We start from the raw sequence: 15,698 nt of genomic DNA on the forward strand, positions 1-15,698 counted from the left end.
GTTTGGGGTCTAGGTATCAGTGGTTATGCGTGGTTTTCTCTGCTTCACTTTCTCCAAAGCTGTGAAAAAATAGTTCTTTTACAGCACTGTACAGTCACACGTTACGGATGGAACCAGCTGCATCAACTTCCAGTACGACGATGTTGGAAAAAGGTGCCTTTGGTGGTCAGGAGCACAGCAGCTCTGGTGAGGTGTTATTTAAGTGTGTTCTTACATCTGAGTTTCCTCATAGCAGTATGTAGCTGAGGGGGTCCAGGTTTCCCAGGTAAGATTTATGTTTTTTCTCCTACCAAGCACCAGCTCAGTATACAAAGCTCTGTTAATAACACCCAAGCGTGTAGATGTTAAACTGAAACTGCTTTTAAACCTATTTGTTGTTACAAAAATAGCTTAATACACCATCTTCACAGGGTAAAAATTCACTTGGAAGGACAGAAAAACCCAGAAGCGCTTCCTGAGCTTCAGTTTACCAACAGCACCATCGGATTTAGATCCTGGCCTGGCAGCCAGGATGCAGGGTCTGTAAGCATTGCTGCGATGTGCAAGTGCCAAGGCAGGTTTCTGGCCTGCCCTGACTAAAATACCTTTTTTTTTTTTAATACAAACAGCGTGCCAGGTACGCTGTAATGCCAATGTGCCAGCTCAATAGAGGATGTCAAACAACAGAGGCGTTTATCCTAATTTCTGGCATGAAAACACTTTTAACAGCATTCTTTTCACGAAGAAAACCCTCTCTATCTTCTCCAATGCTCCAGGATCTGCTGCAGCTGCAGCAGCCGCGCTGGTACAACCCACATCTTTGCCAAATCTTTTCAATAATTGTGCTTTACCTCGGCAATGTTGAGGTCACTCCTCTTCCTCCTCCAGCTGAGCAAGCAGCTCGCTGGCTCTGCCACACCGCAGGTGCGGAAGCGAAAGCTGGGAACACAGGAGTCAAACTCTCAGTGCTCACGAAGCCACCAGGGCAGAGGGCTGACACAGAGGCACCCCGGATCCGCTCTCCCTCCCCGCTGCGAGGCTCGCAGCAGCCCCAACCCGAAGCGCACACAATGCTTCGCATGGTGATGTCACTGCTGATTCTGAGTCCCCAGGTGAGGATCTGCCTCACCACTCTCAACGTTGGTGTTGGTTTTGTTGGTTTTTTTTTTTTATTTATTTTTCTTTTAAACATTCACAGCTTATGGGAAACCATCAGGTAAACCACAGATCGCTAAGGAAGAAGGCCCACACGAGGGAAGTCCGTGCTTTTCTTCCAGGCAGTGGCACGTGCTTTAACACGCCGCGTTCGACAAAGCAGCTCTCCCCGTTTTGCTCAGTGGCAACAGGCACGACTGCAACGCACACAGGTGTAGGCAGCACCTGCAGGTCCCAAACCCTTAACCCGTTTTTAGAGAGCACCAATTTTTTAAGTAGTGCTTTTCCCTTAATCCATGACCCCTTCTTTCCTTTATTTCTATCGGGTGGCTCTCCTCCATTTTCCTCCTCAGTGTCTGAGCAGACACTGGGAATCGTTTCCGGAGGAAGGGCACTGCTGAAGCTCCTCCATCTACTCTCCGAGAAAAGAGAGTATGTTAAAGAATACATCTTTCCATTCTTTTCCCTTTATTAAATACAATTTCTGAAATCAACGCTGCGGCCTGGCAGCAAATACCTACGGGACTAAAGATGATTCCTCATCCTCACTGTAACGTTGTAGTTAACCTCCCAACGAACCCATCTCCCCAGGAAGCGGCCATTTGAGATGGGAAGGGGCAGAGCAAGAGGAAGCTCTCCTTAGCCTAGCTCTTCCCCCAACACCACCTCGCCACCCAGCACCAAATTCAACTCACCTGCTCCGCCCGATCACTCGAACGGGCGTCCGACGCTGGCACACGCCGCAGCCGTGGTTCTGACGTGCCTTAAATCACCTCTCCGCAGAATATCTCGGGTCTGTACGCTCAAATAACGCAGTATTTGAGAAATAACGCCCAGAGCTCACACTCTGAGTGCAGCCCAACAGCACCGAAGCACCGGTAGGCTAAACATTCCAAACCTGGCAACAAGGCTGACCCAAGCAACAGCACGGAACCCTTCTGCACCTTCAGCGTGGACATCAGCGTAAGGAAACACAGACCTCCTCGATCCAAATTTTAAGCGAGAAACGCAAAAGGTCACCCAACCGGGCTGTTTTCAGCAAGCTAAAGGAGAAATTAAGGCGACAACCGGGTGCATCCAGAGTCAGTCAGATCCTGAAGGCAGTTCCTTGGGGGAACGGAGGAGCAACGCGCCAGATGAGGGCTGCCTTACAGCGCACCCCTTAGAGGCACTGCTACGGAAGGAAGGCAGAAGGTTGGAACTCGAAAGAACTCGCAAGGCGCCTGTTAAGGGGGAAATCTTTCATTTTTTTCTCACCAGAACCTCCCCTCTCCCCCCACCCCCCCCATGAAGGCAGCCCGGGGACTCTTTGCTTCCTTAGGGAGAGGGCAGGGACGGGGCAGGGTGGTGGGACAGATGGCCAGAGGGTCGGATGGACGGACAGACAGCCGGACAGAGGGCCCAGCAAGGCCTGACGAAGGGCTCAGGAGCAGGAGGGAAGGGCAGGGCGAGGGGAAGGGCAGAGAAGTACAAATCTTTTTTTCCTTGTGATAACTTTTCTTGACCAAAAAACACGATTGTGAATGAGGCAAAATGAAAGATGAAACATGGGGACGTGCGGATACTCACGATGATGCAGCCTTCTATCCGCATGTTCACCTGCTCATAGAGCCACACCTGGATCCTCGACCTCTGCAGAATGAAGGAGGAGAGTAAGTCGGGCCACAAACACTGAGCACTTTTGTTCTCTCATGTGTTCACAAATACCTGCTAGCCACAGCCACGACAGCTCCCAAACGCTCCAAGGAGCAACTCTCAGGGGCAGTTCCAATGAACAATCTGACATTTGAGCGTTATACCATCGGGTGAATACTACACGTTTGGTGAAGAACACGTTTCCAGTCACAAGGGAACACCCCTGCACGCCCGGCTACACGAGGGGGAAACACCGGGCTCCTTGTGCCCACCAGCACGCCGCACAGCTCTCCATCCCCCACAAACCCGTCCCGGGACACGGCCAGGAGCCGAAAACTCACCGAGGGGAATCCCCAGACCCTCCCCACTCCCCCCACACCCCCCAAATCCCCATCCCCGCCCCCTCCCCGCGGTACTCACGTTCTGCAGGTAGCAGAAGATGAGGTTCTGGGGCGCTGCGTTAAGGGCTCAGCACGGGGACGACAGTTCCGGGCTCCGGACAAGGCCCCAAACCCCACAGCGAGGCCTCAGGGCCCCGCAACAAGGCCTCAAGGCCCGGGCCGAGCCGCCAGGGCCCCAGATCCGAGCCTCCTGAGGTCCGAGCCGCCCCCCACCCACCTCCCCGGCACCCCCCAGCCGCAGGAAGGATACGATGGGCTGCACCATCACCTTCTGCACCTTCTGGCCCTGCCCGCAGTACGCCATGGCTGCCGCCGCCTCGCCGCTCCCGCTCCCAGCACCGCAGGCAGAAGAGGCGAAGGCTGATGGTAGAACAGGGCTTCTTGGGGTGAAGGGAAAGCGAGGGCAGGTGGGCGCAGTCTCTGAGCTCTCCTCCTCCTGATTTTGCTTTTTCTCCCCCATTTCTGAGCCGGCAGAAGTCCCCGTGAAGTCCTTCGGCACGATGAAGGCCTGCGTGAGCTCCAGCAGCAGTTTCGTCGGCGGAAGTTTTCCCTGGTGGGGCCGGGGCGTCACAGCACACACACACACACACACACAGAGACGCGTGGTTTTGTCCAAACATTAAGTATTTACAACAAATTCGACAAGCACTTTTCCTCTGCCAGCAGCAAATGCCTGAGGGCCCCCACAGCTTCACAAATCATAGCGGGAAGAGCCTACCGTGCCGCGAAAAGTTCAGAAAATAATTCAAAATTGATCTGCTAGGGGAAAAAAAACGATGGCTGGTGGCAGGGTACACAATACACCCGAATCTCAGCTCTGTCCTCCGCAGGGTCAGTGCCCACGCCCAAGCGCGATGCTGATGGCACCCGAACATTTGCTGTAGCAGGCAGCAGAGCCAGCAGCTCAGGGGAGCAAGTTTTAAAACCAAGAGGCACTTAAACAACCCTTCATCGACCCCGTGACTGCGGCAGAGTCCCGACTGCTCGCCCCGGAGTCCTCACACCAGCAAAAAGCACCAACCAAAGCCTGGGGGAACTTTGGTACAGCACAAGAGAAGGGAGTGGGGGTAGCGGAGCCGCATGGCAGAGCTGCTGCTTTTCACCATTTGATCCTCCCTGATAATTGAAAGGAAGGCTGGGTGGGCTGACCCCCACCCCCATTCCTGGCAGCAAGTTTGGTCCACAACACACTGGAATAACGATTCTGCTCCCCCCCACCCCTACAGCTTCATCATCTGACACGGGTACAGTCAAAACAATGGCATACACGAGTAAAAGTCAAGAGTTGACATAGTAACTCCAGGATTTGGCTATCAACTGTCCGAGAAATCAGAACACCGAAGCTTCACAATGTGCCCAACATCGAGTTGTGCCAAGGGCGGAGGAAGGAAGAAGCTTTACGTTTAAGCCTTCAGAGCATCGCTCCATCAGAAGATCGATTTGCAGCCACCATGGCGTGCCAATGGAGATCTTTCTGTGCCAAAAGAAGTGCTTTGTCCTCTCGATATCGAAGGTAACCACCTATAGTTACAGAACGGATGCACAAGACCTTAACTCTGACCAGCAGGGAAATTTAGGACAACTGAGCGCAGATCCTGCCAATTTCTACCACTTCGGACTGTGCTTTAAGTCTCATTGCAAAGCCTCAGTTAGAAAAAGGATCACCTCGGGGTATCCAACAAGAAGAACAGTTTTAATTTTTTTTTTTTTTAATTATACCCTAGGACTACGCAGTTCAACTGTCAATCATCTCGGAGAGTTCAAGGAGGAGGTCATCCTCGTCCTTCCCTGGGTCTAAGTCGATTTCGGCTTCCAGTCTGCCTCCTGAGATTTCCCAAAGTAGCTTCTCAAAATCTTCATCCGCAGATAAGGGCGCGTTCCCTGTGGAACTCAGCCGGCGTGTCCGTGCCTCTTCTAGCTGGGAAGAAGCTGAGGTCGAGGTCTCGAGATCCATCTCCATCTGCTCCTCAAATCTTTCCGGGCTTCCAAGACGCACTTCAGGTCTTGGGAGAGCAAGAAAGAACAATCAGGATATGCCATTTCTTAACGGGAAATCCCTTTCCTGCAAACCGGCTCTTAAAACTGTAGGCAAGCCCTCCTACGCTTCAATCTTACACAGGGATTGTTATCAATCAACCCAGGGCTACATTTAGAGCCCGATGTGCTACCAGGTACATTTTTCAGTCTGGGGGTTTATCTGTGAAGCCAGGGCACCTGGAGTTGAGGTGGCATTCTTGAGGACCAAAAGGCAGAGGACACTACTCATCATCTATCACCTCATGAGGAAGTAGAACTTCACCTCATCCTCGTTCAGGTATTCAGACAACCCAAGAAGTCACCGGAAAGCTGTGCTGACTTGCAGCATTTCAAGAAAGCCTAATTAAGCAATCCTGCTAGCTGCTAGAAAGTGGTTTCAGGTGACTTACTCCTTTGATGGATTTTGGCTTCAATTATCTCAGAACCCTCATTTTTTCCCACATGTGACAGAACTTATGTTTCCCTGGGGATATACACTGATTAAGAAAAAGAACAAGTTGGGGTTGTCACCTGTTTGGGGGATTTTCTTCAAGTCTGATGGCTGGGACGTGCTCCGGCACGTCTGAAACACCCTAGAAAGCAGCAAAACAGTATTTATGACACATGGGTAAAAGATTCCTTAATAGCTTTTTCCTCCACACTGCTTCTCCTCTGGCATTGCGGAGCCGTGGCCAAAATACAAAACCAAGGTGCTCCTGAAGAAAGTTCACATTCACCTGGAGGTTACTCATGATCTGGTGTCTTTTAAGAATATGGCATTAATGGACAAAATCCCCCACACCAGAGAAATCACAGCATCAGAGTACCGGTTAAAGAGTGCCATTCATCTCATAAATACAGAAGGGTTCTACAAGCATCCTGGAGACAGCTACTGGATTTCTAAGGAAACAGAAGGCCTGCAGAACGTTTGAGTTTTCCACCTTTTCTCCTAGAGGAGGGTAGAAATTTAATAAGGGATCCATCTCTGCATTAGCCCCTGGCCTTACCATGGCTGCTTTTCTGGCTGGAGGTCCCATCATGTCAGCATCAAAGGCAGTCTGTAGTTCCACAGCTGCTATGGCAGAGGGATAACTCCCAGGTGCCTTACGTTTCAGTGCCTTCTTCTTGGGGAAAGTGACTTTCCCACGCGAAGGCTTCGCAGATGTCATAAAGTTGGCTAGAGTAAAAGGAAGAGAGAACTGATACAGTCTTGCTCTGCCTCAGGAAAAATCCAGGTTCTCTTAATCATTTCCACAGTCCTTCTACACAGTTAAATGCATTTGGCCAGCACAATTACACCGCCATTGCCTGGATTCTCAGGAATCTTTTCCACATAGTAAACTCTGTCTACCAACAAGCCATACAAAGGAACAAAGAAACCGAAGAGCTACAGTAAATAATAATCCAGGACAAGGGAAACCTCCGACACATAGCAATCCTAAGCGCAAGCTAGGTTCACAAATATAGACAGCTTTTATATTTAAAGTCCTGCTCCCGCTAGGAAAGGAAAAAGCAGCAGTTATAGTAGGACAAGAGTCTATGCAACTGTTGTACCAGCTTCCTCTCCCTTGCAGTGATGTCCCACAGTTAAGTTGTTCTACAAAGTCCACATTTGTAGTGTCATTTTCTAGTCTCCCGTTCCTTACCTAACATCTGGCTGGCAGGAAAAGAAACAAACTAAGAAAAAGAAAGTACACCCTTCGCTTCATAGCACTGCGTGGTAAAATGCACCCAGCCAGAGTTACAGCATGAGAATTGTCATCTTCTGTCTGTATTTCAGAAGACAACCTAAGTAGCTCTTAACCTTCAACACTTACTTTTAGCTTCCTGGCCCTGAAATTGAGCTGCCACTTTCCCTGCTGCTTCAGTATTAAAGAAGCCAGCAGTAGATTTGACAGCAGCTTCCTCCTGCCGAAGCTTCTCTTGTTGTTCTCTCTGTTGCCACTTCTCCCACCGTCTCTCTTCAAAGCTCTTCTCTGGACATTTACGAGTTCCACTCTGCTGAGTGGGCTAGAAGGAAAGAAAAGTAGTGCATGAATAGGACAAAATAAAATAAAATAAAATAAAATCCGTGGAGATTTCGTTAAGAAAATCTGATCAGCAATCCCTCCAAAATGGTCTTGATGTGGAACAGCATATTAATCTCGTTCAGGTTACTGTTGTTTTTTTTTTTTTGTTTTGTTTTTTTTTTCCATAAAATTCTGCCTGTAACAAGAGCCATGCTTTACTATGGACGCAGTCTCACGTATCTGCAATATCCACTACGGCAAGCTTCTTTAAACAGCTAGGGTGTTCTGCTGTACATCTATTTATCACATTCTTTTTAAGCAGCAGAAAGTCATACAAGTTCCCCTATACAGTATCCACTGACAGATTGATTTCCTTGAACACAGAACTCTGGCCTTCTGTATTAAATCCTTCATGTCTGACAGATCAAGTCAGTAAGAACAAAAAGAATTCCCTCCACGTTAACTGTGTAGATTTCAGCTGGTGCTAACAGGGTTTCTTTGTTGCTGTGGTATAAACAGACTGATTCCAAGTTTGAGGATTACAGAGTTGTCTGGAAATGCTGCTGGCGATAGGATTTAGACTGCACTGCAGCTCCTACCAGCTGCTGAAGGGTAAGAACACACTCAAGAGGGTGGCACACGGTGAGTAACAAAACTTGTCAGAATTATCAGAAATTGTACGAATGTATGTGTGTCTTCACAGAGGACTCACCTGTACATCAGGTCCAGAGGAAAGTTTAGGAAAAGGCCGGTTCAATTCCACTGCCTTCTTTTCTTCTTTTTCAGGTGCTTTAAAAAAAGACAAAAAAAAGTGTTGTCAACGGCAGAAATAAAGAAAGCTGGGTACTTGTTTCCGTTGTGCATTTATTTCCTTGTGTCCCATGAGAGAGAGAGAGAAAGGCTACAATGTGCAAGCCATTCAGCATTTATCCATGAAGCAGATCCTGAGCAAACTGAACTTGCTCAATATGGGAAGCACCTCACTGGGGCAGGCATTAAAGCATCTTATTACCTGTTAGTTTTGTGCTGCATAAAGATTTCTGCTCTGCTGGGGCAGGTCCGGGTTGTGCTGAGGGAGCTGGCACATCTCCTTCACTCTGCTGCATCCGCAGAGCTTTCTCACGCTTTATTTCTTCCAAGGTTTTAACACGCACTTCTCCTTCTGGCTTGACTTTTCCTGCCGGCTCCTTCGCCTGCCCTTTGCTGGGCCCGGACAGAGCGAGCTGCTTCTTGGACTCACCCTGAATTTTGCTCTTGCTATGGCATTCTCCTGCTTTTTTCTTCTCTTCTACCAAGCGATTATTCTTTTTTTCAGACAAGGCTTCAGAGAAAGTTTGGATGCAACCTGCACAAGCAGCTCTTGCCCCTGCGCTGGAATCTTCACTTTTACCATGCCCTTCAGCCTCGGCTTTGGCTTGAGTTTCGCGTCTCTGAAGAGCTTTCTCACGACGGATTTCCTCCAGTGTTTTCACATGGATCTCTCCCATCGGCTTGGCAGCCTTCCCTGTCATCATCAAGAAATGAGGAGAAGCACCAACATTTAAAGAGAGTCCAGCAATATTTTAAGTCTCCAAAATTTGTCAGAGCACTAAGGAAAACTCATCTTGAGCGTTCCCAATAATGCATCTTAGAACAATATCCTTAGAACAACATTCTCCTCCTCCTCTGAGCCACTTGTATTTTGAAGACCAGCCCTATCCAGAGAGAACTGCTACACAGAAATGCTGCTTTACTTTATTACTTTTTCAGACTGCATTTCAAATTCCCGCTCCTGGCAGTGGTTCTATTCTAATTGTACGTAACGGTTCACAGAAGCAGCTATAAACCTCGACAAGGCACAAGTAGAAAATAAACACACATCTAGAGCCAGAGTTCTGATAGTGGCTGTCAGAAGAGCTTCAGCACTCAAGCAAGAGGCGTCAGTTCTTTGTTTTCGTTTAAATTAGTTTGTAGGGATGTATGAAAGCAGTCCAAGTTCATGGAAAGGAAGGAGGAGAAAGCATATTTAGTATCTAGCTGTTACCTCTCTCAGTACTGGTCTGTTTAGGAAGTAATCCCAGCCTGTCCTTCAGAGACTTGGGAACTCGAACTGCAAAACAGAAAAAGAACGATTTAGGGAGGCTGCATAATGTCAACTTCAGGTTCACATTTCAAAACAAGACAGGAAAGGTAACTTTGAATCCCAGTGATTACGACCTCAGCCAACATGCAAAAAGAAACATCACTGGAAAAGGACAAACAGAAAGACAAAACCCAGGAATCCAATCCAGATGCCCGTTTAGTACCTGTCTCTCTCTTGGGTGCTTTGTCAGCATTTCCCGGAGCCTCTACCTTCTTCCCCAGCCTTTCAGCAAGGCTGCGCTTCACTGGAAGGCTGCCTACATCATCTTCAGAGAAAACAAGGAATATTGTAAGAACTTTTCTTTGCAGGAAGGTTTGAGAACAGTCAACAATAAGCTTCTCTTTTTCAAGCATATTTTCATAGAATTGCCTTTCAGCTGCTAAATGATTTTTTTTTTTTCCATTTCTGCCGTCAACACAGATCTCCACTGCAATGTATTTTCCTTTCATACATCACAAATACTCCTTAATGAAGTCGTATATAGAAGGCAGCACCTACATAATAGCTCGTAAAAAGTTCTTACCCGCGGAGGCTTTCCGTTTTCCTTGTCTATCAGCAAGATCTACTCGAACCACAGGTTCCTCCCCTAAAACAAAAGGGAATTTTTTTTTCTATTTCACAGAAATGAGAGTAGCCAACAGAAATATTATCCTGTTAGCCCATGTCCAAAAAACCCCAGTCAGACACTAAACCACATAACAGCTTTATAACGTAACATAACACGACAGCTAAACCACATAAACTCATATTTTAACTATAATTAACATGGAAAAAAATATTAATAGTCTCAGTGCTTGCTTCAAATTCCAGCTGAGATAGTAGAGAGTGAATCTGAGTCTGCTTGACACCTATACTTTGTGCAGAACAAAGCTGCATAAACAAGCAGAATATTCTTAGGTACAAATGCTGAGAAATATTCCTTTCTAAGGTGAATGTCTACGAGTAAAAGTACTTCCACACTTTTTTCCCTTTAAAAGGCATTTGCACAGCTCTAAACAATTTATACACAAACTCCTGTCATACTGTGTCCACACTTGCCCCTGTACGCCTCTTTAATGCTTCAGAAATTGCTTCTTATATAGCACTGGCTTCTACAGCTCGCTCTTCTCGTTACTCTTCTGTTTTTCAGTTACCCCCCTATTGGCATACTGACACTTTTTTTTTTTCTCCTGCCACTGCACTTAACCTGAGCACCAAATCTTTCCAGTACAACCAGGGACTTTAAGCATAAAAGCACGTTTTGAACAGAAGGCAGCACCAGAAGGCTAACATGGGTGAATTGTTTTAAGTATTGCTTAACTCTCCAGTTTAGGAGTAATGAAATCAAAACAAAAGCATTCATTATTACCTTTCTTGGAAGACACTGTCACAGTTCTCACCACTGTCCGGACATTTTCCTCTTCTGGAGGAGGAAAAATCATAGAATCAACGGGACGAAGAGAAGATCTTGAAGAACCTTCTGTTCAGAGCAACCAAAACATAAGGAAGTTTACCCAACATAAAAAACTATCACAAAGAACAAAAAATTTTAAATGATTTGTTACTGTCTAAAATACAGCAAGCAGAGCATGTAAAGAAGAGAGGTGACTAATTTGCCTCTGGTTGCCCTTTGAACTCCCATTTAGAATACCAGCTGGCTGAGAATCAGGTTGCTTTATGCCCCCAGCTAAAAATGGAAGTCTGTCCCTCAAGCAGCTCCCAGTCACCATCACCTGCCGTGAACAGGATAAGAAAGTAGGGAATATTAACTCACCACCGTGTCTCTTATTTTTTTCCTTCATCTTCTGCCATTTGATTTCCTCAAGTGTTTTTATTCCAAAATTCAGATTGCCCTCTGAAAACAGGAAACAGTTCATGAGACAGGCTTAGAGGCACTCACTGAGGACCACAGGTCCTCAGGCTTCTTAGCGCTCAGGAACTTTCTGAAGTATTTCAAATAAAGCCTGTCAACACTCCTCACAAGTGAAAGAGCCATAGAACCAATGGCATTTTGCCCCTCCTTTCATCCTTCAGGGTTCAAAATGTAGTTTTAATTTTAATCCATTTACACGATATTACATCCCTCTATCGTTAGATATGGCTTATCAACAGTGGTTGCAAGGCTGCACGTGCAGCCATTTAAACTCCATGCTGTGGCCCTGTTTTGTTCTCCAAAAGTAAAGAAAAGGAGTTCACCTTTCTGACCCAATGGGCACATGATGGTATTAATGGCAGAAATGAGATCATGGAAATAACCGACTCCATTCAGCACCCCTACATTTTGTTGTGTTTTTACACCACGCTGCTTTTGACTTAACTGTCAAGTTCTTCTGATTAATCCTACTAAGGTGCTGGCATACCTTGTTTAGTAGTAGTAGAACTGCCTTTCCGAGTGGAAATCACCCGTAATCCATTTTTGCCTTCCGCAGCTGGATGCTGGACGGGAGTTTTAGTTTCTTCTCCTTCCTCAGAAAGTTGGTCTGAAGGGGAAAAATCGATTCAGTTATGCATAGACCAGATTGGTCATGATTACGTAGCTCATGCAGTGACACTTCAGCCCATGGTTCGTATAAAAAACTTGGTTGCTGTTTTGTTTTTTTTTTGTTGTTGTTGTTTGTTTGTTTGTTTGTTTTTTAAACAGCTACACTGACCTGATGAACTCCTAAGTAGAATACACTAGGACAAAACATCTAGGACTCTAGATTATCTCTGCAGCTTTAACTACTACACAACACATTGCTCTTCAGACAGAAAAAAGAAATTTCCTTCCTAGTTTCACATAGAACTTTACACAAAAGACCAGCTAAAGCCAGGAGTGGTTCTAAGCTTTCCTCCAACGTTTCAGCTTCTGTCCACTGACTGCCAGACAAAGCCACCAGTGACCTGGCCAGACTGCCTGCCCTATCGCTAGTCAGACCTCAGGTCATCTGTGATTTATACATTCATTTACAGCACAGATTCCTTCAAGAACCAAAGATTTAACACATTCATTTACAGCACAAATTCCTTCAAGAACCAAAGATTTAACACATTCATTTACAGCAAAAATTCCTTCAAGAACCAAAGATTTACACAATCATTTACAGCACAAATTCCTTCCAAGAACCAAAACATGCTCACCATCATCATCTTCATCATCATCTGCAGCATTGATTACAACTGGAGGGTGTGTAGGGCTTGGGACATTTTCAGAGTTTTCCACTTTCGTCACCCCCTTAGCTGTGGAGAGGGATTTGACTGGACAGAAAGTTTGTTTTGCTGCAGTGACATCTGAGCCACTTTCAAATCATCGTCCGCGGACTCAGGCGGACTTGGCAGTGTAGCTAGAGGAAGAGGAGGATCATCGGTAATATGGCAGTTTAAAACTTTGACCACAATGCAAAGAGATGGTAGCAAAGGCAGATAACCCGCACAGACAACGAGTTCAGCATCTCCTTTTGCCCATCCCATCACCGCTTACACCGTGAACAATGACTTCCCTTCTAACAACAACACATCTCCCTACCACCCAGCAAAAGAGGAAACAACAGGAAGCAAACTGCAAGGCAAACATCACACAAAGCAAAGAGAAGCTGAGCACGAAAGCAGAAAACAAACACCAGCAGTACACTCGGTGCAGTACACCTATGACTGCAGACCTTTTCCTGCACTCACAAATGAACAGTTACCTGACGCCCCCTACAGGATTGGCACCCACTAAGTAATACTCAAAATTAATTCTTCAGCGCTTAAAGAAAAAGGACCTAAACTCACTCTTGCTTGGTGGTAAGAATTGTCCATCGATGTAACGTCCCTTTGCATGATGAAAAGCACAGTTGGCTTTCTGACAGCCTCCCGGCTGGTTCTCCCAGTAGCAAGGAATCTCACTGCGCTTTTTCTGAAGACAGAAAGAAAGAAAAGCTCGTGATAACATGCACCTGAGGCTTGCAAAGAGATGCACAGCTCCAGATCGTGACAGCTGTCACAACACAGTGCTGAAACATCATTCCAAAGGTCAGTTTCTCAGTTAAGTGTAGTATTTCTGGGCATATTCACAAAGTTTGCGTAAGCTGTAACCACTATGCACATTTAGATTGGTCATCACTCAGTTTGAGAAGACAGGCACTCTCAGACATCAGTTGAGGGTGGGTTAAAGTAATACACCTAGGATTATACTAGGATTATTCAGAGGGAAAAAGAACATCTGAAATTGCCTAGGTTAACCCTGTCTAGAACTACTTCTTGGAGACTTAGTTCTGCTGCACCTTTAACTTTCCCCACTTCCCACCCCAGGCAGCTACAACAGCGTTATCTGAAGGACTGTGGGTCAGAAGAGACCTGATAGTTCATTATCAAGCCTGCTCCCATGAGGATAGAACAGCCTGTTTATTACCCCCCTGCTCCAGCAGGTTTGAGCAGTCTATTTAACAGCTATTCTGCATCTCTTGAGAAAACTGTCAGCATCTAATAAAAAAAAATATATATCTTGCTAAGACATACCTAAGGCATTGATTTTATTTCCCTCTGCTTCCCCCCACCCCCTCTCTTGGTAACAGAAACCAGTATGATTTTGAAGCAAACGAATCTATCCTGCAAAAGCACAATCAGTACACCTACGGCACTGAAAAATGCTTTTGTTGATTTATTTTGAGAACACATCGTTAGGCACTCACGTCAATTTCCATGTGTCTGAATCGGCAGACATTCCTGAAACAACGACCCTCCTGCCACAGCTTGCAGACCGTCTCATTGCCCAGAGCAGCTTCGCAGTGGCGGTAGGCACATTTGTCTCCCTGGAACCAAAAGGAAACCAACAAGGAAAATAGGGTACAGCCTCAAAAATGGCCATGCTGCTGCCTAATGGTGCTACAACTGAATTCGCAATCTATCTGGTTCTCAAGTTAACCAAAGACCAGTGTGCTTCCTCCTCCTAATCTACTCCTTCCTGAAAAAAAGGGGAAAAAAAAGCAAAGCAAAGGAAAGCCAGCCATACCTTGGTACAGGTAGAATAGAAATAGAAGTAGCAATCGTCTCCTTGTTTAGACATGCCGACGAGTTCTGCTAACAAGCTCGGGTTCTCTCCACAGGGACTTCCTCTGCTCTTGGAGAGAGCTGTCTTCACCCTTGCTTGGGCTGAAAGTCTTCTACCGGCTTGTGATCAGTGAAATCTTCTTTTTAAAAGTAACCCGAAAGAAAGTAACAAGTGAAAAATAATGAGGAACGAACATTTTTCCAGCTTTCTTCAGTTAATCAAATCAAGTCATCAGTCTCTCAAAGAGAGCAAAGCCTTGAAATCAGCTGTTACATGAACTAACTAAATATTAAAGTTCTGTAAAGCTGCCAGGAGCTTTGTCAGCAAGCGTTCTCTTCCACATCCTCAATAATATGACTTGGAGCACATCTGGAAGCCTGAAAACGGAGTCACTCCTTAAAAAAACACCTGATGATACATGCAAGTCAATAATCAACTATGGCTACAAATAACTTCTCTAGAACACAGTTAGGACGCATTAAACAGCATGTTCCAGGCCCTGTGGGTCTTCGATTTCACCGACCTGGACAACCTCAGCAAAGTTATCGATCTTCAAAGGCTTCCAGTTAACTGCTCCTGTAGGCCGAACCAAGACTGAATCCGTGAATTAATAATAAAGGGGTAGGAAGAATTTTCCTCCTCACTTTGCCAAGGGAACCTCTCATCCACAATTCAAACATTGGATGCGCTTTTAAACAGCTTATAACTAATAGAGGAAGCAAGTCCATTTGAATGCTCTCTCAGACTGGACGCAGCCAGGGTTAGTGAGCTCTTCAAAAAAATAAAAAACAAAAACCAAAACAAAACAAAAACAAAAAAAAAAAACAGCGCATTTAGAGATGAACTCGTGATTCAAAGTGGCTGCAAAAATGAGGCTCCATCTTCCACAGCCGGACAATTTAACTTTTTTTTTTTTTTTTTTTTTAATTTAAAATTCAGCATGTTCCAATCTCTGGTCTTCAAGATTTCTTCACCTATTAAGAAAACACAAAAACCTTTCCCCGTCTTTATTACCTGTACAGCAAAAAACATACCAGTGCATCTAAATCCACAGATGTGCATACGCATACACACATCTATGTTTATACACACACGAGGAGGGAGTGAGAGAAAGTTAGCGAGAGCAACAGTGAAAATCAGAATTTTTGCCTTTTCGACACAGAGAGCGCGTAAAAATTCTCTCATTTTGAGGGAACTAGAAAAAAATGGAGGCTCTACAAAAGATTTTGATGAGTATACCTTCTTTGTAACATGAGGAATCTGGGGGCCAGCACACAAATATGCATATGTATGCACATGCATACAGGATAAACATATCTATACACACAAGCGTGCACAGTATATGTTGTATGATCTCCATATCGAGAACAACTCGTAGCCCTGATCAGACA

The 15,698-nt window shown here is 45.8% G+C and overlaps 1 protein-coding gene across 1 annotated transcript; it reads right to left on the reverse strand.

The window, feature by feature from the left end:
* Nucleotides 1–4,905: 4,905 nt before the first annotated feature.
* Nucleotides 4,906–14,322, reverse strand: LOC311218478 (zinc finger CCCH domain-containing protein 11A-like; the record flags this gene model as incomplete). The annotated part of the gene is given in 14 exon segments (XM_084301160.1): nucleotides 4,906–5,173; nucleotides 5,718–5,779; nucleotides 6,194–6,363; nucleotides 8,208–8,699; nucleotides 9,219–9,284; nucleotides 9,481–9,582; nucleotides 10,666–10,719; nucleotides 11,071–11,151; nucleotides 11,657–11,776; nucleotides 12,417–12,506; nucleotides 12,509–12,619; nucleotides 13,050–13,173; nucleotides 13,949–14,068; nucleotides 14,269–14,322. Coding segments are annotated over 14 exon segments (1,914 nt in total).
* Between the last annotated feature and the right edge of the window lie 1,376 nt (nucleotides 14,323–15,698).

This window comes from Netta rufina, assembly GCF_964035555.1.
Source record: "Netta rufina genome assembly, chromosome: 24".
In the NCBI taxonomy this organism is placed as follows: Eukaryota; Metazoa; Chordata; class Aves; order Anseriformes; family Anatidae; genus Netta; species Netta rufina.